This window comes from Xenopus tropicalis, chromosome 6 (genome assembly GCF_000004195.4).
Source record: "Xenopus tropicalis strain Nigerian chromosome 6, UCB_Xtro_10.0, whole genome shotgun sequence".
Taxonomy (NCBI): Eukaryota; Metazoa; Chordata; class Amphibia; order Anura; family Pipidae; genus Xenopus; species Xenopus tropicalis.
Genome location: NC_030682.2, coordinates 112,990,477 through 113,016,722, shown reverse-complemented (window position 1 = coordinate 113,016,722; position 26,246 = coordinate 112,990,477). Strand labels below are relative to the sequence as shown.

The 26,246-nt window shown below is 37.5% G+C and overlaps 1 protein-coding gene across 3 annotated transcripts in view; it reads right to left on the bottom strand.

Annotated features, from left to right (window-relative positions):
- The window catches only part of spidr (scaffold protein involved in DNA repair), a 173,644-nt gene that overhangs the window by 122,275 nt on the left and 25,123 nt on the right, over window positions 1-26,246 (bottom strand). For all 3 annotated transcript variants that reach the window (XM_018094534.2, XM_031903218.1, NM_001142908.1), the window contains 2 exon segments: window positions 10,538-10,776; window positions 1,864-1,964 (listed from right to left, as the gene is read on the bottom strand). In XM_018094534.2, the coding sequence (XP_017950023.2) occupies window positions 1,864-1,964; window positions 10,538-10,776 (340 nt within the window).

The following is a 26,246-nucleotide window of genomic DNA, read 5'->3' as shown; positions in this document are numbered from 1 at the left end:
CTGCCCCCCCCACTGCATGGTTCTCACCTCAGATTCAGGCTGTAATCAGGCTGTATTGTTTAAATATGTAATCCCCTGTGTTGTTCACACCTTTTAATCTCTGCATTCTTCACCCCCTGCAGTGTTCACACCTCAGGCTCAGGCTGTAATCACCCACATTGTTCCCCTGTTCACACCTCAGGAGCAGTAGAAACCCACAAATAATCCCTGCATACTACAAAAAGAACATATACTGAGGTGGTACTGCAATTAAAAAGTTTAAAATATAGTTATTGTGCAGACTGTAGGAGCAGTGCCAGCATTGTGTCACTGTAGGCTGCCTGTGTGTGCCATACACACAGGAAGCATAGGGCAAGCAGAGTATGGCACACACAGGCAGGGTAGGGAAGGCAGAGTATGGCACACACAGGCCAAGTTTGGCACAAACCAGCCAAGAATGGCACACACAGTGAAAGTATGGCACACGCAGGCAGGGTAGGGAAGGCAGAGTATGGCACATGCAGGCAGGGTAGTGAAGGCAGAGTATGGCCCACACAGGCAGGGTAGGGAAGGCAGAGTATGGCACACACAGGCAGGGTAGGGCAGGCAGAGTATGGCACACACAGGCCAAGTATGGCACAAACCAGCCAAGAATGGCACACACCAGCCAAGAATGGCACACACAGTGAAAGTATGGCACGCAGGCAGGGTAGGGCAGGCAGAGTATGGCACACACAGGCAGGGTAGGGAAGGCAGAGTATGACACACACAAAGGCAGGGTAGGGTAGACAGAGTATGGCACACAGGCAGGGTAGCGTAGGCAGAGTATGGCAGGTTTTTGCTGTACTACAACCATTAATATGGGTATGGTCATGTGATAACATGGGTGTGGTTTCAAGTGGGTGCGGTTTCAAAAAGGGGAGTGGTCAAAACTGGCTTCCATTATCGGCCCTCCACCACGTAGGTCGGAAAAATTCCGGCCCTCGGTACAACAGAAGTTGGACAGCACTGATATACATGGTAAAAAAGCAGCAGATTTTATTGCTAGCATATACACACCAGTGAAAAAACAAAAACCAAAAAACAAACACCCAGATGCCATTAGCCTAAAATGAAAAGTTTGATCATGACATAAGAAGTGTGATTATGAAAAGGCTGAGGTATGGTTAATTAAGATAAGCACTGTTAGGAAAAAATATTGACATTCCGAGTGCTAATACACTATATTTTGCACAGTCTCTACTTTCTGCAGAGATTTGTATCAGCTCTACCATGGGGCTATTAAAATTGAAAAAACAAAAAAAACCCACCTCAAGATTATGTTTCAAAGGCTGCAACATACACACAACTGCTATTGCTTGTGGACCCAGGCTTTATATGAATAAATGTATGTTCTTACTGTTTAAATGTTTTTATTGTAAATATAACATGAAACTGTGGGATTCTGATGCAGCAATGATATAAACAGATGGAAGTTCCTACCAGACTAAGAAAACTATAAAAAAATTTTTTAAAAAAAGCTAAATGATTACTCCATTGGTCAGATAGGTAAATAAGACTGGAAAACCAATGAAGCTTAAATGCAAAAGGATTGCATAACCAAGTTCAGCACCCTTTAAATCCTTTAGATACATGTAATGTTATTAAAGCATTAATGCTGTTCATATTGGTGATATTTAATCTTATCTCATGGAGAAATACTGCAAACAAAGCAAGATATGGAGCTGTAAATGTGGAGGGATTTCATTCAGCTATTCTCAATTTTTAAGGATACCAAACTGGGACAAATTTAGTCATATCTGGTTGATAAAAAGGGATCACAATATTCTGACCAAAAGTAGATTGTAATTGACATTCCAGTCCAGCTTATAAACACATACTTACCTACAGTTATTTTGCAATCAGATTCACACTGATGTCTCCAAAAACTAATGGCAGACCTCTCCCTGTTCTGCAGTCGACTCAGTCTTTCTGCAAGTCCCCCCCTGCAGAGAAATAAAGAATGTGCCACATGGCCAAGAGTTTTATGTTGCCAAAGGACAAAATTAAGGACACAGATGGGACCATTTACGTATTGCTTTCTTCAGACAATTTAAGAAAGATCACAAATTACAGAACTGTTCAGACACTTCAGTTCAGCTATGACCCTCTTTAGACCTAATAAAATGTGGTGTGTGTGTGTGTATTTCGTAGAAAAGGCATCATTTTGATGCCAAATCGATTAACCATTTTAAAACCCTGAATTTCTCTTTAAGAGCTGTGTTAGTTGCAGGAGGCAAAAACTGGAGAAAATACAAACACTACTGCTGACCTTAAAAAGTACCTGTGGTCGTAAAAAGTATTGCCACTTCCCCATCCCCATTCCTCTCCCTTTCCACATACAGTAGCAAATGTATGGCCTCTTGAACTGAGAAGCAAGAGTTAATATATATGATTGATTCACCTTGTATCTGTTTGTAGGCTGATGTTCAGCCAGATAACAGTTGGGCAGGCCCGTCCAAGGACCCCAATACATGGGTATGGCCACCTTAAGAAGAATTTAAGTAAAAATATTTACTTATGTCCAGTATGAATAGGTGCTGAACAATTGTAATTGTCCACAATTATGAGCTATTGCTTTCTGTAACATAGCACTGATCATTTACAGCAATATCAATAGAATACCGTGCAATTTGTTTTTTTTTCATCGTCAAACAAAGAAGAATGTTGTGCTAGTCTAATTTTTTCTAAATAAAAAAAAATGCAATGTTTCTGACCAGAGAGGGCTGGAGGACATGCAGGTATAGAATCTGCTATGGAGAAAGCTCCAAAATGCAGCATCAAAATTGGCTATATTACATATACAGTATATCCTTTTTATACAGTTTTTTTTCTTTTTCTTTTAATAATTTATGGCTGATCTACTTTTTTCTTTAAAATAATAAGACCTTGTACTTCACATTCACTAGCACTGACTACAAACAATCCAAGTGCTTTTTTTTTATGTTTAAATGTTTTTAGCAGCCTAAAGGCATGGTGCTTCACATTAAACCCCTAACTCAAAGCATTTTTGAAAATAGATCCCATACCTGTACAAGTAGTTATGTTTGTTCTGCAATTAGCTAAACTCTAATCTAAAATATAAATAATGTTGGAAAACTAGGCACCTTATAGGTCCTCAATCCGATGGGAAAATCAAACCTGCCTGAATTTTGGGCAGATATCTGTTGGGGAGGCCCATTGAGGGTCCCCATACACGGCAACTTAAATCTGCCCTTGTATGGACACCTTTAGATTGTTCAGGAATTTGATCTAAAGGTGGCCATACACGTAAAGATCCGCTCGCCTGGCGAGGTCGCCAAGAGAGAGGATCTTCTCCTAATATCCCCACCTACAGGTGGGCGATATCGGGGGAATTCAGGCTAATTCGACTGGGGCCAAACGATCAAAGTATAACGACTGGAATAGCCGCAGTCGATTCGGGGACAGCATCAACAAGCCAATGCGGTCCCCGATGCGACTGAATTTTTTAACCTGCCCAACCTGAAATAGGCCAGATATCGGTCAGACAGGCCAGTCATTGTTTCCCCTCCACGGGCCGATAAGCTGCCGAATCGGTCCAAGGGACAGATATTAGCAGCTTCAATTGGCCCGTGTATGGCCACCTTAAGATATTTTCTTACCCTCTTATCTAGTCTAAAGGTGGCCACACTTTACAATTACAATCTTTCCCACACCCATTGGTCAGAACGATCTAGAGTACTATACTCCAAAGTTCAGTCTATACTTAAGCGTAAACTGGTAATAGATAAAGGAAAACATACACTTCTTATAGCACTCCTTTTGGACACCACTGTTACATTTATTAAGGGGCAGATTTATCAAAATGTGAGTTTAGAGATTAATACATAAAAACTCACCGACATTCTATTCATTCTAATGGGATTTTTAGGAGCATATATTTCAAACTGCAGAGGTGCTGAACAAAAAGCTAAATAATTCAGAAACTGCAAACAAAACATGAAGACCAATTGCATATAGTCTCAGAATAGCACTCTCTACATCATAGTAAATGTTAATTTTAAAGGTGAACAACCCCTATAAAAGGAGAAGGAAATGCACTGTGGTATTTTATTGCCAATAGAGTGCAAGGTAGAACACTATATTTATTCTGCAGAAAGATTTACCATACCTGAGTAAACAGCCCTAGAAGCTTTCTCTGTTTAAGACAGCAGCTGCCATTTTAGTTTGGTCTCAGTAGATTCTGTGCTGCAGATTTGGCTGTTGGTAGGTCAGATTACAAAGCTCAACTGGGAGGGAGAGATGATAGGAGGGGGAGGAGGAGAAGGTAGGGGGAGAGAGCAGAGAAGAGCAAACTAAGCAGACTTGTGCCATGCCCTGAAGGATATTTCTGAGAGAAGGAAGTCTGACACAGAATAACACGTAGACACTAAAGAAGAAAACAAATCCTGTGTTTCTTTTGATAGAGGACTCTTTCTGTGAGTGTTTATGGCTGTATTTACATAGACCTTTCTGATTAAGCTTACATAGTTTTTACCTTTCCTTCTCCTTTAAATTGTACATAGGGTATTTATCCTTTTTAAGTTTACTTACAAAGGACCTCTGTTTTCCCTATTAATAAAGTCACTAGTTTTAATTCTTAGTGATAGTATTTCAAATAATTTATATATGAAAAGCTCACATCTTGCTAGGTGTAAAAAGGGATCATTTATTTAAACATTTTATTTTATTGAAATAAGAGTACTACAGGAGGTATATTGATACTGGATAAGAATCAGTTTTTGATGACAGCTTATATTACTGCTAAAAATTATGTGAATATCCTATAATCCAAAGCATGAATGTGATTAGAGACAAAGTGTGATTTTTGTTTATCATAAAATAAAATTATATCAAGAGTTTAAATAATCCTTACAGAGTACGTAATTGCTTCAGGCATGGACTTGCTAATTTATATATGATACCGAGTTACATTTACAGAACTGTATTAAAACACACATTAGATTCAAATCAAGTTTTGGATACTGTGTGTGAATTAAAAGGAGAATATTTAGGATGCGCTAGATGTATAATCCCTTCATACATGTACACAATACAAAATATGTATTGGCACAAAATGGCTAGCGGAAGTATCTCATTTTTTACAGAATGATCTATGAACGCATTGGGGTTTTTACATTGAAAACAGATGGCAAAGCTTGATATAGCTGGTTTGCTAGAGCTTTAAACAAGAAGATTTCAGTCATCTCCATGACTACTGCCTGGCATTTTGGGCCAGGTACCAGCAAAAAGTATGCAAACCCAAGCTGAGTGGAATAAACATAGTACTTAAAATTTAAGAAGGTGTGTCCCTACTACCCTTTTAGAAGGGCTTAAAATACAGCCTGTACCATAGGTGCTTCCTGGCCCAGACAAAATTTGGCACCAAAATCAGCACTATACATAAAAATGACAGAGGGGGGAGATGAACGGCTTATTTCAGCAAATCTCTTATGCAAATGCAGGGCACCGGCAGAATCGACAAACAGTCGACATTTCAAATACATTCAACTTAATAAAATATGGGCAGAATGGAAAATGGAAAAATAAGAAAATGAGACATTGCAAAATCCCAAGAGTGCATACTAAAAAACAAAAGGAACTGCCAGAAAAAGTATGAGTTGTCTGTGAAGTCTGATCACACATCATTAATAAGCACTCAGGAAGGACAGCACTGGACTGACTACAGAAAGTCGGATTCATTATATAAAGATCCAAAAATAAATGCAGAGATGAGATAATGAAATTGCAACCCAAGTCTTAGTGGTGGTCTCAATAACTTACAGATATCAGCACGTACGGTCGCATAGATTCCATTAAGCAAACTCTCCAACACCAATATCTACATTAATCATTTAAGTGAGGGTATAGTAGTTTTTTTTGACACAGAGGTGTCGTTATAAGAGTCACAGCCAAAATACTATGCAGTTACCAGGGTAAACACCTTTGCCCTACTTATTCTGGGTGTCTACTATTTTCCATTCTTATGTCCAAACCACTGCCTGATTGCTAACATCAGCAAAAAAAAATAGCTTAAATGTCAAACTGTTGAGCTGCAGTACTTTGCTTACACATTTATTACCTCCCCCTCAATATTCCTGTAATCAAGGTAGTTTGTTTAAAAAGAGATATTAAGCTCTTATAAAAGTCCAACTCTTCTCCCAGCTGCAGCCTTTTTCTCAGATTTACAGATAAGGAAGTATTCCTTAGGGCAAATCTCCCTGTTCGCCTTTAGCCTTAGGGCTGTGGCACACGGGGAGATTAGCCGCAATAAATCTCCCTTGTCGCGGGCGACTAATCTCCCCGAAATGCCATCCCGCCGGCGAAAATATAAATCGCATACGCGGCACCACGATTTCGGAAAACAAACGCTACATATCAGAACTTCTTTCAGGTAACCTATTGTTTCTCCTACCCCCATGTAACTGGAGGGGTCCCAAGCTGGACTTTGATTTCTTACTACTGAGTGCTATTAAGATATCCATAGCTATCTTGCTACCTTCCCATTGGGAGAGTGGTGATGTCCCTCCAACTTACAGCTCAGCAGTAAAGTGTGACTGAAGTTTATCAGAGTACAGGTTACATGACTGCGGCACCCTGGGAAATGAATATGGCTAGTCCCATGTAAAATTTCAAAAGTTTTGTGTTTTTGATAAATGGATTTAATGTATTCATGGATATTAATGTATATTAAATGGATTTCACTGCTGGAGAAGCTCTATTAACTGATGCATTTTGGAAAAAAAATATATATGTTTTCCCATGACCGTTTTCCTTTAGGAAACTGACAAGTTTACATAACACTTTTACTAAAATGATTCAACACACCTATCGGGCTTACAATCTACGTTCCCTACCAAGTGCATACAAAAGTTTCAACAAAAGCCAATTTTTTATTTTTTGGAATGTGTAGATGGAAACACATACAAGCACAGAAAAACATACAGCTAAATGCAGATTGTGCCCTGGTTGGAACTGCACGGAGACCCTGTTGCTGCAATGCAGTAATGCTAACTAACTAATGCTGTCCATTTATATTAATGAATCACTATATTCCACTATATTCACTTTCATACTCTTTTGTTACACCTTTGCTTCCTATGCTGTACTCATCCTGCTGCCATACTAACAGTAGAAAAAAAAACCAAAAAAAAACCGAAGTTGTGCTAAATTCAATTAAATAATGCGGGGGAGGCTGTGAACACAAAATTAATACAGACAGAAACAAAAGGTCCTTTGCACTTACCCATTATCAATATATATGTGACACTTGAGACATTCTGTGCATTAAGCTGCTAGGAAATGTCCTTCCCTTCTAAAGGGGATTGTTTGTCCATATATTGCAATATTCTTCAAACTGGGCAACTATGTCAAAATCATCCCCTCTGGCCAGTCCTACACTTGCTTTCATCTGATTCATTAATAATTCTACTGCTTCATTATACATTTCATACAGAAACTGAGCTTTACCTGCAACGTGTTTGCTTCCAAGGCTAAAATGTCCCTAATGGTTCCTCCGTGTTGTAGCTCCCACCCTTTCCTTGCTAGTCAGGTGATCCCAGTTTAGTTTTAAAGTATTAAGTTTTACAAGAGCTCAAGAAGTTTCTTTATAGAGCACAAATTGAATGCAAGAAATATTACAAAACACCATACTTCTTTCAGTTTAATTATAAAAGCAACTGTTCCCAGCAGGCCAATAAATTCCATTTAGCTGGTACTTACATTCCAAAAAACAACCACGTCCTTAAAGAACATTATAACTATAATTATCTTGTGTCTCTTTTGCCAAATGCAACTGCAACAGAAACTGTATTTTTGAAAATCCTTTCAATGGTGATTTTAAATATTTGTGAGGTTTTGCTGGCAGTGACTTTCATAAGCAGAAGTGTTTATACCTGTAACGGTTTGATTTGAACCTCTCCAGCCAAATACACGTACATGGTCATTAACCCAATTTCCTTTCTGTATTGATTTGTAAGCAACTTTCATAATATACCAAACTAATTATGAAGTAGTTAACCTTTTAGGTTATGCCTGTTGGTGTTAATCAAATCTTAATGCATAATAAGCCTGTATGACTTTTTTTATTTATATTTGTGTAAAGAAGACAATAAGAGGTGCATGAATATTTATTTTACTTTTCTTTGTGGTGTTACTAAGGCAGCCCAAAAGCTTTCTTTAATGCTCTCATAGCCTTCACATTGTTATAATCCTTTCCAGAAGCTAACATGGGCCTCACACAGCTGTTTAGGATGTCTTACATTTCTGAGCATGGCTATATGGAGAGGTTCTCAATTGGTATGCTTAAACAACTTCCATTTTTAATAGTATGCAAAGTGACAGATCATTAAACTGCAATAAAACAAGAAAATGAACCTTTCCTACGACACACGATTCCTGTCCTTGCTATATTATATTTGTCATGCTCCAGAATAAGTTCCTCCACAGTGTTTGCGTGCTCAAGATGAGCAATAATCTGGGGTTTCTTCGGATTAAGTGACTTTCTAGCTACATATCTTCATAAGTACATAGTGTCCTACGATTACTTTCACAGTACGTATAATGTAGGAATGTGGAAAAAAACTGCGATTACATTACATTACATATATAAAATGTGGGCTTATGTCTGTGGCAGTTGTGTGAGATTGGTTTCAAGCTGCATTTCATATAAGGAATCAACATTCCTAGGAGAAAATTCCTCAACACTCTTACCACTTTTAGTTCAGCAGTTAAGAAATCCATGTGTTATCAAAAGACAAGGAACCCCCCTTTCCCCCAGGGTTTGGTGTTGCAACTCCATAGGAATGTCAATGGGAAATGTAAACTTGAAAAGTACTACAAATTATGGTGCACAAAACATTAGGAAGACAAAACTGACAGAAGTCCATTGAACTGGAAGCTCTTGTGAGCAGGGCCCTCTGATCTTATTTTTAGCCTCTAAAGGTGGCCATACATGGTAAGATTCACTCGATTGGCAAGGTAGCAAAACGAGCAGTTCTTCTCCCAACATAGCCACCTCAAGATGGGCGAAATCGGCTAAACGATCAGATTACAACGGCAGGCATAAGCGCCATCAGACCAACAACCACATCAACTAGCCAGTCCCCAATCCAATGGAAAATTAAATCTGCCCGATTGAGATCTGGCCAACTTCAGAGCAAATGTTGGTCAGGTAGGCCCGTCTGGGGTTCCCATACAATTCGGGTCCTTCAGACCGGTATGGAAGCTTATCTGCCTGTGTATATCCACCTTAAGCCTTTTTTTAAAGGACATGTAAACCCTACATTTTCCTACCATGTATAAAGGTTGGTCACATCTGCATCATATGTACTGCATATGTTCTCTCTGTTCGCCAGCACCCTTCCATTAGTATTGAGAAGAACTGAGCATGCTCAGGAGCCAACAGCCAAAATAAATTCCTGAGGGAGAGGGCCAACCATGCTCCAAATGCTCTAACAACAACCAAGATGAACTCAAAATCACCATTCAGAGGTTTTAAAAATTTTAAAACAACTGTATATTACATAAGGTGTATATTTTTTAAATAGTTCTGGTGTTCACAATGTTTCAAAGGCTGCTGCCTTCTTTTCTCAGGTAAAAGGATTTGGTTATGCTTGTTTTATTTATGTGACATTGGAAAATTTGAGTATGTATTGATCGTATACTGATAATTCTGCAGGTAGATAAGATTCTTATTATTTGTCTACACATTATCAACCCTACAACACAATGTAACATGATTAGTAACTTTTTCCATGATTTTATGACACTGGCAGCTCCTTTATACCTGTTTATCTTAGTTTTCCTTCCCGCCCCTGTTGTAAAACAAAGCAAAGAACTGGTAGAATCAATACAATGGTTTAGAAAACCTGTGCTTACTTAAAACCCCTGGATGGTGCTCCTGTTAGGAGAAAACTGCACCAGCCAGGGGTTAATGCTTTTTACTCCACTGCACATGCGCGAAGAAGGAAAAGGACCGCTTTGACACATAGGAGAAAACTGCACCGGGCAGGGTGTATGTGTCAAAGCGGTCCTTTTCCTTCTTCGCGCATGTGCAGTGGAGTGAAAAGCATTAACCCCTGCCCGATGCAGTTTTCTCCCAGCCGGGGGATTCAGCAGTGGTGTAATAACCAGGGGAGCAGTAAGTGCGACTGCACCCAGGCCCATCGGGGGTCCCCATACATGGGCAGATAAGATGCCAAATCTGTCTAAAAGACTGAATTCAGCAGCTTAAATCTGCCCATGTATGGCCACCTTTAGTTTGACTAAGGGGCTTTAAAAAAGGGGCAAAAAAAGATATATGGTATACAATAATGGCAGTTTGGTATTCAGCATCAATGTGACAACAGATATTATCGGCACTGACCCAGAAGATAACATCACAAGTAAAATGAAGAAAAAAACTGAATGCAATAACTTGTTTGTAGTGTATTTAGTGCATGCATTTAATGCATGGACTTTGTCAGTATAAATAAATTACACATAAAACAAGTGGGTAGAAAACTATATTTGCACAAACCTGAGAAATCTTTTTCTCTTTTTGGCAGAATCCTCCGGAGTCTTGGAAGCCTTGTCAATTTTTTTCTCAGGGGTTTGCAGTAAGACTTGTGCTGTTTTCAGCCACTCACTCGCAGGCTTTGCAGTAGGAGACACAACATCTCCATCATTACTTGCTGGAAAATGTGACGGCAAAATGGGTACATAGCTTTCGTCAAATTCATCATCTGAAGAATACTCTGCAATTTCCATGGCCATAACCTGAAAGCAAAACAATTAAACAAGCAGGTAAAATAGTGAGTAAACTTACCCTGGCTATTCAGAGGTTTTGGTTAGCCAGATCCATGTGCTAGAGCAGGGGACCCAACCTTTTTTACCCGTGAGCAACATTAAAATGTTAAAAATGTGGGGGAGCTATGCAAGCATGAAAAAATGCCCTAGGGGATGACCAATAAGGGCTGTGATTGGTCAACTGATAACCCAATCATTACTGGTAGACTACAGGAGGCTCTGCTTGGCAGTACACATGGTCTTTATGCCTCCAAATCTTGTGTTCAAGTAAGAAATTCAAAAATGAAATCCTGCTTTGAGGTCATTGGGAGCAACATCATAGGAGTTGGTAAGCCACATGTTACTCCTGAGCCACTGGTTGGGGATCACTGAGCTAGAGGGACTTATGTATGGTTGAATACCAAATCCCAGCATGGAAACATATGCATCTCAATAAAAATTGCAATCCATCAACAACAGTGATATTATTCACCCTAACAAATAACTTACCGGTATATACGGTAGTAAGAAGGCCAAATAATCCAGATCACAATGTCAAAAACATTAATGGTTATTGGTCATATATGAAAACTATAACCCACTGTTCAGTCTGTTCATAAATATTTATGAATATTTAGTTTTTTTTTTATCTAGCTTGTTATAAATACCAATCTCTTTTCTGTGCTGGGGTGCAGAGAAATGTTGTACTTGACACATACCATAGCAGTTAATAAATAAAGTTCTCCCAAAGCACTTCATGTCCATAGGAACTTTGCTTGTCAATGTAGAATGACGCGCAACTGAAGAATATACAAAAGAACTCTTACGTCCTACCCCCTACAGACAGGCACAATTTATTTTCCCCTTCAGAATGTGGCACAAAGACCAAGGCCTGTTAGCAGCAGTCACAATTTCAAGTACTTGACAAACTTCAATATTGGAGCATAGTTGTTGCACTCTGCACAGTGCCCCATTTTTGTGAAAAAGCCCTTCCATGTAAATTTCTTATAACAAATTGCTTAATGACAGCATTGAGTTAACCTTGTTCTTTAAATATCCCTAATATGAATGTATCATGAATTTGTAAAGCTGAAAAGTTGCTGTATTTTTTGGGACCGTCAAATGCAAAGAATATGATTATGGAATGTGATATTGTGATTTCAATTACCTTTAACTTTACTGTGTTGTTCAACAAAATAAACTGGCCAGCATTTTGTTTTTGGTTCAGTTAGTTGGAGCCCCCACACCACTCACTGGCAGAACCACCAGGTAATATTTTATCACAATGAGTGTTATATTCATGACTGCTTTCTGACTAGATAAGCAGATAGATAAGCATGACTTCTCAAAGGAAGCAGTAATTTCTGTGGTCAGAGTATACAAGTCCCTTTTACTATTTTAAGGGAATACAGAATGTAAACCATACTCATTGATAGGGTTATTTGTTTTAATTAAGTGTTCTAAATATGAGTTTCAGACTGGAAATTCCCAAAATTATCAGTTTTGTTTAATGAGCAGGGGCAGGTCATATAAAAAAATGTTTACTCAAGAGTATTTGCACAATAACTAATATGCTATTAATTCTGTCTACTTGTCAGTTTACATTTCCAGTGTTACTCAGGGTACACAGTGCACCTTAAGCTGACTATGATAAGGACACTTTCTGCAGGTGAAATTGTATTCCTTCCCATATCCAGGCATTGAGTTTTATATACTGTAATACCAAATACAAGGAAGCAAAACAGAATACAAAGGAGATTTGTAGCCTATTGTTCAGGGTTTTCCCCTTGAAACGAGTATACAAGAGATCTTTATGTATGTCTGCAACGTTCCAAGAGAGAATGAAATATAACCTAATACCACTGAATATAAAGATTAAACACAATCTGTATATAAGTTAATTATCACACACAATATATTTACCATATTCATTGAGTTATAGCATTTTTTAATTACAGATCTAAGCTTGTTGCCTAATGCAACACTATGGTCATGGAAAGCCTTGTTAACCTTTAATATAGTTGTAATTTTCCCCGTTATTATACTACTGTATTCATTATGTATATTTGTATATATTCATTTATGTAGCGCTACTTATGTATGAGGCACTATACATTAGTGGATGAATGAACACACTGAAAACTGAAATGGCTTCCAGAAAATAAATACAAATGTATAGAAATATAATATGGCAAAGCAGATATCACACTGCACTGTAGGGACACATTTTGCAGAGTAGCAATAAAGGTAAGGAAAGTCTATCATGAATATGAAGCATCTAATGTCCTCATGGAGCATAAAGAACTAAGCTCTTTTGAGTATGGTATGGAACCTATTATCTAGGTACCTGGGGTTTTCACATAATTTGGATCTCCATACCTTGAGTCTACTAAAAAATACTTTAAACATTAAATAAAACTAACAGGATAGGTTTGCCTCCAATATGGATTAATTATATCTTAGTTAGGATCAGGTACAATGTACAGTTTTTATTATTACAGAGAAAAAGGAAATCATTTTTAAAAATATGAATTATTTGATTAAAATAGAGTCTATGGCAGATGGCCTTCCCTTAATTCGGAGCTTTCTGGATAATACGATTTGTTATCTTAAAACCCATACCTGTACAACTGTCTGAACTATAATTGTAACAAAGTAACAGAGTAAAGCCAGCCATACACGCACCGATGTTATCGTACGAAACCTTGTTTCATACAATATTCGGTGATATGGCAAAAGGCTGTGGATATCGGTCATCTCGTCGATCGGCCAGGTTAAAAGATTTTGATCAGGTGCCACTGAAAGCGCCCCAGCAAAATCTATGTTCAGGGCTGAATCAGAAGGAGGAGGTAGAATTTCTAGTGTTTCTACCTCCATATCCGACGATTCAGCCCTGAATGTCAGTGGAGGGTGGGAATGGTCGCACGAAAGATCATTATTGCTATGTGTATGGCCACCTTAACAGGCTCATAAATCTATATTTTGCATAAAAAGTTACATATACAAGCAAAGCATCAGGCATGTCTTTATTTAAAGGAACATGCTAACAGATGGTGGATCCAGATGGGTTGTGCTTGTCCCTGTGTGTAACAGTGCATAGGCATGTGTTCTTGAAAATGGCGATGTCTACTTGCACTTTTTGGTGATGATGGCACTAAAAAAAGTATAAAGCATCAACTACTGAAAGAAATACACTATTCTATGTTTTAACCCTTGTGCTCCTGGGCACACAGCCATACATCGCTTTCAGTGCCTGCACACTCAGTTGCCTTTGCGTCACAGCAAATACATGCTGAGCCAATTCCTTATCAAGAGGTGAGAGTTCTGCTTCTTGTTGGCATGACACCAAGCCTTTTCTGCTGACCTCTGGCCTTACGTTGAATTTGCTTTTGCTGACTTCTGTATTCAGCACCAATTAGGCAGTGTACAATAGGACGTCTCACCCTTAATACTCAAAAGTCAGACCACTTTAAAATGTGTAAGGTCTGGGGTGAGCTTGTACAGGTATAGGACCCATTATCCAGAATGCTCGGGACCAAGGGTATTCCGGATAAGGGGTCTTTCCGTAATTTGGATCTCCATACCTTAAGTCTACTTAAAGATCAATAAAACATGAAATAAACCCAATAGGATTGTTTTGCATCCAATAAGGATTATTTATATATTATTTGGGAACAATTACAAGGTGCTGTTTTATTACTACAGAGAAAAAGGAAATCAGTTTTAAAATTCTGTATTATTTGATTAAAATGGAGTCTATGGGAGACAGGCTTTCCGTAATTCGGAGCTTTCTGGATAACGGGTTTCCGGATAAGGGATCCTATACCTGTATTCTGTTTATAATGTGATACAGTTTTTTTCCCCTTAATAAAATTACACAACAAGTTGTAATTCTATGTCAGGAATTGGTGATATTGAGTGAAATAGGAATCTGTGATAAAGTCAGTATCATGTAAATGGCAGAAGACATGTAGAAATCTATACCCCAGAACAATATAGGTCTTTATAAAATATAGTGCGTAAAACAGCTCATTATTAAAACCATGCTTCATCTAAATAAGCCATTTTCATAAAATATATTTCAGTTAGGTAAGATTCTTTAATAGGCCGCTTAATATGATCTCTTGATTATGTATTTATTCTGTATTCAGGCACTTCAACGTCAGAACTCTATGATATACTTTAGTTTCAGTCTCTATGATCTACTTCACTGAACATTTAGGGGCAGATTTATTAAAATGTAAAATTAGAGCTCACCACAGAAAAAGTCACCTACTTTATATTAATTCCTACGGGATTTTTAGAAGTGTATTTATCAATTAGAGTTCACCATTTGATAAATAAGTTTCTTAAAGGAATGAACTGCAAGTGGATGAATTTTTCGGCGGTGAGTTCTAATCTCACATTTTGCTAAATCTGCCCCTTAAACTTCAGAAAATGCCATTACAATAGCTTCTGTTTAAACAGTTTGCCTGTGTAAACCTCATGTACTGTAGCACTTCTATTTCTGTTTCTAACAACTTGACATCCCTGAAAGACATCTTACTATTAGAAAGGAGTCTTTTATGTTTGGATACGCAAGTTACAGGGAGACAGCAGCACAGTTCTTAGCAGCAACTGAAGGTTAGGGAAGGCTAGTAACCTTGTAGTTAAAGCAGTTATCTAACCAAGGTTTTTTAAGTAATCTTCTAGACACCATGCTCAACACCAGTAGCATAGGTAACGTTTGTTGGTGTAACTTATAATCAGTCTGAAGGACCCTCAAATAGAGTGCAGCCCATTTAGAGCACATGAATGGCACTGGAGACAGAAGAAGAATAAAAAACCCTTAAATTAATTCAACAATGTTTATGTTTATGACAATCAACGAGAACAGAATATTGGGTAACTGCTAGACAAAAATATTTCTACCCCTTTAAGGTTTCACAGTGTTAGAAATATAGTGAAAGCAATTTTAGAATGTGCATAAGTAGTTTTGCAAAGCAAGTAAGGGTAGATTATTCTCTTTAAAGTGCAGTAGGTATAAAAAAAAAAGCCCACACCAAACTTTTCTCACTTCAAGTTAATGGCCTTTAATAAATCTCCAAGGTATTTGTATAAAAGTTCACTTAGGTGCCTTATGTAAGAAACTGCTACCAGTGTTCTCCACCAAAGATTTCTCCAGCTAGGTGGGGGAAACATAATATAATGCACAATGTACCTCACCGCCTGACCCAAGCTTGCCTGTTGTAATAGAAAACTTTTTACAGAGGTTAGACTGCATGATGCCATGCGGAGTGAGCATCAATAGGAAATCAGTTTCTCTTTGTAGTGTTACAGTAAATGTCTGTTATTAAACACTGCCAATTTATCTGCTTAGCGCACAAGTCATAGAATTACTTCATTAAAAGCTTACATCTTATTCACTTCTAAAAATATACTTTGAATATTCATGCAAGTGGCAGTCACCAGAAGAAAAATACATTGAAATGCTCTTGCCAGCAACAACATATGTTGTGTCTGCCTTGGATAAAAGGAGCTCAAATAATACTAAACTATTGCCATTCCATACCACTTCCACTGCCATGCTCATAACTTCCACCTGTGCTGCAATGGTAATGGCACTACCTGGGTGGGTCCTATTTACTCAATGCACTAGTTGCAGTTCTAACCGTTGGTCAGGGTCCCACTCACAATCTAACCCTTGGTCAAGGCCCTTCTTAGTTCAAAAAATATATCATTAATTAAGCCATATTCCATAAATATCTATTATAGCAAATACAACTAACCTACATCTAACCCTAAATTACCACTTCATGCTGGGAGGTGGTAGTTGATCAGTTTACTAGTTTTATACTTATTAACTGGTCATGGAGTAAGGGGAAGCAAAAGGCTGCCGCAACCATAGGTTGGTATTTTCTGCAGTCTCTCGCTACTGAAACTGGTAGATGAGAGAAAGCAGAAGCTGACCTCTGCTGCTGAAGGACCAGTTTCTAGTAGGAAGTGAATGTACTGTAGAAGGAATACTGCAGACAGGGCAGGAGCATTAGAAGAGAAATGTACAGTCCTTATGTCAAAGTCTGGAGATGCAGTGAGAAAGAAAACAGGACATAGACTTGTTAGCAATGCCAGCGTAAGGGCTGTTATTATATCACCAAATGGTAACAGTAAAAAGGTGTTAAAGACAGATATTAAGAGAATAAAAGTTACGGGAAATGAAGAGGAAGTAAGGATAAAATAAGCCAGACACCTTATTATCAAGCATAGAAAAAGGTGAGGAGATGGCTGATGATAGAGTTATTTTAATAACTCTGAAGATGTAGGAGTTAAGAGAATATACACAGGCAGAGCTCACCCACTTAGCTAAACAGTACTGACAAAAGACTGGCACGCCTTTATTAACCTGTGGGATGTGGGAGCAGATGGTGTACTTTCAGGTAAGGAAGCAGTAGTTGTTGAGTTTAAAAAATTTGTAATACTAAAACATTTTACGCAACAACATCCAACTTAAATAAACAAAAAAACGTATTATACCACATGTTCATCAAGAAAAAGTCTTACAGACATCTATTTATTGCTCAGAACGGTTGTACCTTAAGATCTATCTATTCTAGAAAAAGAGAGATAAATAAGGGACAGACTTTCCCAGCTTGCTAAAAACAGGGCAAGCAACGGTGATACATGACAACATCTGTCACGTTCCCGATGATAACTTAAGAAATTGACAACAAGTGGTGGAAGTACTTCTCGTTATCATATTACACAGGATCACAGAGTGTACTCTGCCTATGCCGGTCTCACCCCTTTCAGTAAATTAAACCACAATTTCTCCTTAGAGTTCCTCTATTTAGGATGTGGTGGCCGTGCAGTGATGCAACAGGTTAAGCTCCAGATACATGACACACCGCATGAACTCAGGTCATTTAACTGCAAGCAGGAAACTGAAATTGCCACTTCCTTTGGCCTGTGTCGGGCAAATGTCCACTTAAGAAATCTCCTCTGTCTTACCCACGACTGGGAAGAATCAGATTTACACACAAACATACTGATCTATATCAGCAAATAAAGTTTACTCAACATGCATCACATTATTACTGTTTTCCTATAAAGTAAATAGACCCGTTTCTGGTGGCTTTAAATTTTACATCATGGGAAACTCAAAAACATATGAGATATGGCAAAAAAAAAAACTAAGAAAAATTCTTGCTACTTATAGGATGATTTTGAATGTGCATTTAGGAGATGTTTGTTATCCCAAGGCTTCCAAATCATGTAAGAGTATCAGCTTGTGATGTAACATATCAAGACTAATTATGCTGAGCAGTTCTTCATTAAGCAGCAAGGTTCTGTTCCATGCTGCAGTTAAGAATGACTGGATGCTGTGTTGCGTTAGGTTCTGAAAGATTAAACTCGGTCTGGCAAGTCATGCTGGACTTTGCCGTTTGTGACTGTGGTCTCAGTGGCTAACACAAATATAAATAAAATACTGAAGGTACAAAAAGATTTGTTCTGCCATACGGATGCCAATCAGGAGCAAAATACACCACCTGTGTGTTTTAAGGTGGGTGACCCAGGCAGTTAAAGACAACATTGAATTGTAGGAATTGTAGACAGTAAGTAAAATGATAGATGAGAGAAGAGCATGACTGCCTGAAGGAAAGTGCTTGGGGTAAGTATGAGAAGGAAGAAAAAGAATGTCAACAAAAATCAATCACAACGCTGATACATACCCGCAGTATATATACAGAGGGCAACATTGCCAAAACTGGGTTATTCTGATTTTATCTAATAAATGTCATCATTTAGTTTAACACTTTCAAAAGAAGGCAAACATATTATAAAATAAATGACAAACTTATTATCTGAAGTGTAGCTTCATTTTTCAAAGTTCTGTAGAACCCTACAAAATAAAAATGATTATTAAAGAATTCAAAACAGGTATGAGAAAGAATCCCTCCTTACTAATGGTGGCCATATAAAGACCAACCTTACAATTATACTACTAATTGACGTAGAGGCCAACAGTCAGATATTATGGTGTTTGTTCAGAACAAGCAGATCTGAATGGAACAAAGAAGTTGTACCTTCCTTCTCTTGCATCTACCTATGGCCCTATAGGCACATAGAAGGGGCATCTGCAGATTTTTTTTTTTTTTTTTTCTAACTGTGGACAAATTGATCATCTGTGCAGTTTGGTTTAAATTTTTCAAACTGCTAAACCAAACCCAGTTATATAAGGCTACCATATGGATCAATAGGTACAAGATAAACTGGTGTTGGGGTGATGTTATAGGAACTTGTCTAGTAACACATAGCAAACATTCAGCAGGTAACCTTTACTGGACAGCTGTTTGAAAACACACAACTGATTGGTTGCTATGTGTTATGACATATGGACAAACCTTAAACCGTTTATTACAATACCCCAATATTACTTAATTTACTGTGTTCTATGGCTTTGAAAATAAAAAATAAAAGTATTATCCACACAAAAGTGCCAGACCAATTTTACGTTAAAATGTTATTTAACAGCGTTCACAGACCTAGTCAAGGTGTAAAACATGTATGCTAATAATTAACAAGCCTGTCCTTGGCAGAAGCTATAGTTTTCATTTACTGCTAGAATAATTATAGTTAAAAGCACCCACTTTGGCATTTAAAACAAATAAATACAACATTTTTTTTTTATTTTGATGCTCTGGTCTGTAAAATCACACAACAGTAAATTTCTTGTGCGCTAAAAGATCATTTTCATTTTGCTGAACGTAACGGCCACATGAAACAGTTCATGCAATATTGTATTGAAGTATTGAGTTACTATTTCTCTATAACATTTTGGTTTACAGACCCCTGACAATCCTAGGGGCAGATTTATAAAGCATAATATTCCAGCTCACCATAGAAAAGCTCACCCACTTTTTATTAATTCTCGATTACTTTGCATTCATTTTTATGAGATTTGTAAAAGTGTATTTATCAATGGATGAGTTAGAGTTCACCATTTTATAAATACTCTTCTAAAAATTCCATAGGAATTAATGGAAAGGGGTTGAGACGATTATGAATTTCCTACTTGAAGAAAAAAAATAAAGAGAGAGAAACAAAACTTTTAAAGATTTATTCTATGTTCTATAATTGACAGAAAATAAAAAAGTTCTAAGACGGTCAATCAGTTTTCCTCCTACACAGCTAAGCTTGCAAGCAAGTCTGGGCCAGTAGTAAAAATGCAAAGCAGCAGGCGTGGGACCATGGGAAATGTACAGAACTGCCTGTGATTACCTGTTACAATTACATTTCTATGTATAAGGGAACGTGTGTCTTTCAATGGCCATTGCAAGTACTATTCTCTGACTCTTTTGAGCCAGCCATATATGCTTAGATCCACTCATCTGGAAAGGTCACAAAACTTAACAAATGTGTCAAGTTTTGCCTTATTTGACCACCCGTGTTGCAGCCACAGATCCAGCTGAAAACAAACGGCCTATACTAAAACACTTAGAGAAAAACTACTATATTTAGAGTACTATATAAAAAGCACATACAATCATTTTAGATTTATCTACTGTGTAATCTTTTTCATACACCTAATACACAATCAAAGACAACTGAGTTTCTCTCATATCATTGTTATAAATAATAAATGTATCTTTTTAAAGACCTTTCAGCATAGTAGCCTCCTCATAGTTCTACAATTAATATAAAAGCCAGCTTGTGGCTTTGTGCATTTTATGTGGTTGCAAAACCACTCAATAACTCTTTTTATATATTTTTATATATTTCCTGGAAACAGATGCATAATTACCTAAATATTAATAATCTACTATCACTCTCAACAATGCGCAATCAGCAACAATGTCAGCCTACACCCCTTTCATTCATTTATTTATTTATTAACCTTGCTGTTCTGCAACTCAAATGTTATTTAATTTTAAGGGTCACTCACCCTATCAACTAAGAGTCTGTCTGTGAAGCTTTAATTCTTATATTTTACTGCTCATTTGGACCCCCACTAATCACCTTCCATTCTGACTTCCTAACTGCGGCTTGGTTACTGGGATAAATAATTCCTTAACGCCTCACTGCTGCCCAACAGAAAACAAATTAAAACTAAAAACAGGAAACCTTTATTACAGATAGATTCTTCTATAAGATTATTTTGTTCCTTCTTTTCTTCATTGGCCCTGGCCTGTTCCATACTAGAAAAGGGCAGTAAGTTATTCATTTTAATGAGCAACACATGGATTAATGATGTCACAAATGTTCAACAGGAGGCAGAGGTAGCAAATAGTGAGACAGGTGTGGTCAAGGCTCCAGTCTGAATAAAGCAGCTGGGCTAGCAGCTTTTCCAAAACACGTGTACATGTTGGTGAACCATGCATATATGGAGTGCCGAAAAGTCTCGACAATTTCTGCTTCAGTGCATATTACAATCAACAATTTTTCTATTCAATCACCATTTTCTTTAAGAAGCATTTGTGAGTTGCTGTTCTACAACAGTCATCACAGCATTAAATAGACTGTTTTATAATAGGAATGTGTTTGCAGGGCTTGCCACGTGTTTTCTATATAAGGATCAATGTTTTAAATATGAACCACTATCATTTGGCTTTGTTTTCCAGTAGTTCTCCAATAGGAGGCCAGAGGCAGACCTGTATAGACAATATGGAATCTCTAGCTGTGATGGCCTGAGTATACTATAAAAAGGTGCAACTCTATTAGTTGCAAAAGGAGTCTGGGAATCTCTGCAGGTGTAAAATTAAACAAAATAAAATGTAGAACCCTAATCACTCAAGCGCTAATCAGAAGTGGACTTATTCAGTGCTTATCATGGAATAAATTTTAAACCTAAAATGATTACAATCCCTAAATTCTTGTGAAAAATGAATCTGTGATAGGGATAGTCATATGCTAAGTGAATAAATGCATTTTGTATATTTATGATTGTAGAAAAAAATAAAGTACATTGCATGGAGAATCCCCAAGTGAGGCCTGTCTAGCAGTATTGATTCTATTTCATTCCAAGGAGTCCCCACAATGAAAAAGAGAAAAACTAGAAGGTCCTACCAGATGCAGCCACAGTAAATTACTATACTAAACTATTGTAGGAAAGAGGCATTGCTGCTCTGAAATACTGCAAACTGATGGACTCCTAGAAAATAAAGTAAGAGATATAAAAAGATAAAAATGAGTGCACTGTAAGTGAAAATATTTTTGCTGGTAGTCACCGAGGAAACTTTCAAGGAACAGTTTCAGTCCTACTGGTACTAGACAAGATATTGAATTAAAAACAAAATAAGCAAATTCTTACCAAACTAATATTGATTAGCTGGGAGCATAGATAAAATAATCAATTTAAAGAAATTGAAAAGAACTTGGGCTTCAGGCTTCATTAAACACAGCTTTATTGCAGAAAGGGATATTTGCACTTCAGTAGAAAATGGTTTTGCTCACATTTTACTCAAATATGCCTGTGTCAAGAATAGCAGGATGGAAGGACTAATTGCCTCAAGTGTTTATTTTCTAGAAAAAAGAATTATGGGAAATAAAACTTATGGGAGTAAAAATGTAACAATATGATTTGTTAATATTTAATAATTGATTATATAGTATTTACAAAAATACATCAGGAGGATACATATTCATACAATCATTTCAAATGCTACATTATTCTAAGGGAAGACAGGGTTAATAAAAACAGATGCAAATCGAATGCATTTTGTATTTCATGTTTTATGATTTCACAGTACAAATTTTGTATAGCCCTCCTAATGATAAAGGGCTGCCTCAGGCTCAGACACTTTTGACCCATAAGCCCGGCTAGGAACATCATGTTACTATAAATTACGATTGGTTGCTTTTTGCGCATTTGCCGCCTGGTGTGTTTGTGCGACTGTTTAGTCAAGCGGTCACAAATAATTCGGCAACACATGTTTGTGTCTCTGCCTACACTCATTCATCCTTGTCCTCTCTAAACTTTTTCAATAAAATAGAAAAGTTAACAGATACGGTCATCACATAATTACTCTTTTTGTTATAATACCATGTAATTATTACACAAATTGTAATAGCACTTTATTATTTTTGTGACTTTAGTGTACATATTAATATAGCTTGTTAGGACCATTTTCTTTGCCTCAGCTGGGCCTTCTTATCTCTTTCACTTTCATTGTGAAATCAAACATTCCAAGTAGCAGTAAAATAAATGTTAATGAGTCATTTAGATAAAGTGTAATTGATCTAGGCTTTGTCCAGTAGAACACTGGCCCTGACTATCATTGTATGATGGAATAGAGGCCATAAAGCCAGATATGGCTTCTGCTGTTTTCCAGAATTAGTCACAAGGATCAGGATTTGGCTTCACCGTGCATGCATGAAGGACCCTATAACTTTTCACCAGTAACGGATTCCTTTCTGAAGCTACAATACTTCATATTATAGGATTATAGGCAGTTGGGGGATGTTCTTTTTTCCCATAAAAACAATCAACGCACCAGAGGTCACCCCTTTAGATTAGAGGAACGGAGCTTCCATTTGAAGCAGCGTAGGTGGTTTTTCACGGTGAGGGCAGTGAGGTTATGGAATGCCCTTCCTAGTGATGTGGTAATGGCAGATTCTTTTGTTAATGCCTTTAAGAGGGCCTGGATGAGTTCTTGATCAATCAGAATATCCAAGGCTATTGTGATACTAATATCTACAGTTAGTACTAGTGGTTGTATTTATAGTTTATGTATGTGAGTGTATAGATTGGTAGGTGTGGGTTAGGTGTGCTGGGTTTACTTGGATGGGTTGAACTTGATGGACACAGGTCTTTTTTCAACCCTATGTAACTATGTAACTATGTAACTATATATTGTTTTCAGATGTAACTATTTTTTTAAGCTGGCCAAACATTGAAAAATATCTGGCAACGCAGCCAAACAAGCACATCTTTTCCCTAATATCCAACTCAAACGTTTAATCGGAACGGATCATAATGATGGTCATCGCTCTGATGAAACCTGCCAAATCAATATTCGGACGATTTTCAAGCAGATATAGGTTGGGTAGGCTGATCGGAGTGTCCCATATATGGACAGATAAGCTGCCCACTTGGACTCAAGGAACAGAACCAGCAGCTAAAATCTACCCATGTAAGGCCGTTTTTAGGGTGACGAACTACCTGTACATTTGAAAAACCTTCTAATTGCACCCTGAACCACTGAATGTGGCAGCGTGAAGTAGTCTTGTGTTGATGGATATCAGCTGCATTTGCCTGCACCCAGGCATATTCAATGCTTACATGCAGACTGACAACCCGCCTTGTGGGGCGTCTTTAACCCCTTAAGTATAAGGAGTACAACAAAAACAAAAATTAAAACAAACAAAAACCAAGTAATTAGATCAAACACTAAAAAAATGTGCATATATAATCCAAGTCTACATTTCTCCAAAAAGCAAATCACCCGCCTGAAGCAATCCATCCACACTCAGCAGTCAATTTTATGTTTGCTCAGACCTAAGCACACACTACACATGCAAACACATTTGAAAAAACGAAAGGGCTCACTTGACTTCAGTTGGGTCCTACAAGTCAGGGTGCAGGGTTTCAAGAAATATCTGATCTGGGGAGTGAATTTTAACCTCAATCTAGATGCACTTTGAGTGGGATAAGAGGTTATCTGATTAATTAAATTGAGGTCAAAAGAAATGGCTGTTCATTTTGCTGCTGTTGACATCTATTGAGATTGATTTTTTTTAGACTGTTCACCTCTCCCCTCAAGCACTCCTATCTGTGCACCAAAGGAACTTAATTAGAAGGTGTACTGTTTATATCAGTAAATGCTAAATCAATGAAATAGGCATGTTGGCGTAATGTGGGGAATATATTCTAAACATTCAAAACATATGGTACTGTATGAAAATTGCATGAAAGACAAGATGTGTCCCTTTGCAAATTAATGTTTTATTAACTGTAATCCCGTTTAATAGCCCACCAACATCCCTGAGTTGAAGCTATTCTTTAATAAAAAAATTTGCTAAAATTTCTCCAAGCCAATGTGCTAGACAAATCATTACTGGAAACAATTAGCTGCAGTTGTCCAAAGGGGGGGCACACCAGTTACTAAAAGCAAAGGTTCATATAGTTTTGCTACACACAAATATGTAACTTTGGATCATTTCACTCAATAAATAAATTAACTAACATTATGTTTTTGACTCATTTGCTTAACTGGGTTTTTATTATCTGGTTTTAGGACCTTCCAAAACCCCACACTAACATCAGGAAGTTGCAGTTGAACAACAGCTGGGAGCTGAAGGCTGGAGAGCTCTGATATAGTTATTTACACCCCACTGCCTTACCATATACACTGTCATAGCTGCAGCCTCTTCCCAGAAAATAGATACATTTGTGGGGTAAAATGATAAACAGTTTGTCTCTGTACAGCTCTGCCTAAGTGTTTTGGCCCCATATAAAATCTAGTAAATAATAATGAAACTGAGATTCTCCGCTTTCCCACTGTATATAACTGCTACTCTCACAAGACATGTGTCTCAGGACACTGCCCCTCAAGACTGCAGAATAATATTGTCACAATAATCACCTGTGCATATTTATTCAATATCAAAATGTGACAAACTAAAAAATAATAAGAATGAGCCTTCACAGCTGGCCCACTAAGTTATTAGTACAGGTATGGGATCCGTTATCCGGAAACCCGTTATCCAGAAAGCTCCAAATTAAGCATAGGCCGTCTCCCATAGACTCCATTTTAATCAAATAATTCAGAATTTTAAAACGGATTTTGCTTTTTCTCTGTAATAATAAAACAGTACCTTGCAATTGATCTCAACTAAGATATAAATAATCCTTATTGGATGCAAAACAATCCTATTGGGTTAAATTAATGTTTTATACATTTTTTAGTAGACTTGGGTAGTAGGTATGGAGATCCAAATTACGGAAAGACCCCTTATCCGGAATACCCTTGGTCCCAAGCATTCTGGATAATGGGTCCTATACCTGTATTTGTAAGGCCATAGGTTTTTCACCTTTATTGTAAACATCATAAAAAAATGTATTTTTTTTTTTTTTAAAAAGGGGGGGGGGGGGGGGTAACCGAAACTCACATGTAAACAGAGAGGTCTGCAGAGCTAGCGATCATGTGAAGGCAAGACTGACATTCCTGCATTTGAGAGGCAGCGGAGAAATGTATTGGAATGAACCTGACCACATCTGGCACCTCTCCAGGAACCCACGTCATCAAATGACTTAACAGAACACAGTGTTCCTGGCATTGTAACAAGTATGTGTTCTGATCCCGGCTGGGGTAAATATTCATATACATTTACGAATCATTAAAAAAAAAAAAAAAATCACGGCAGCGGGAATGAAAAATAAGAAATCAGTAAGCACAAAGTCAGCAGTTATTGGACTCAAGCTAGCACAATGTTTTTCTAAACTCTTAAAAAGTTCAGCTGTGCTTCTCTGCGGAGCCATTCGC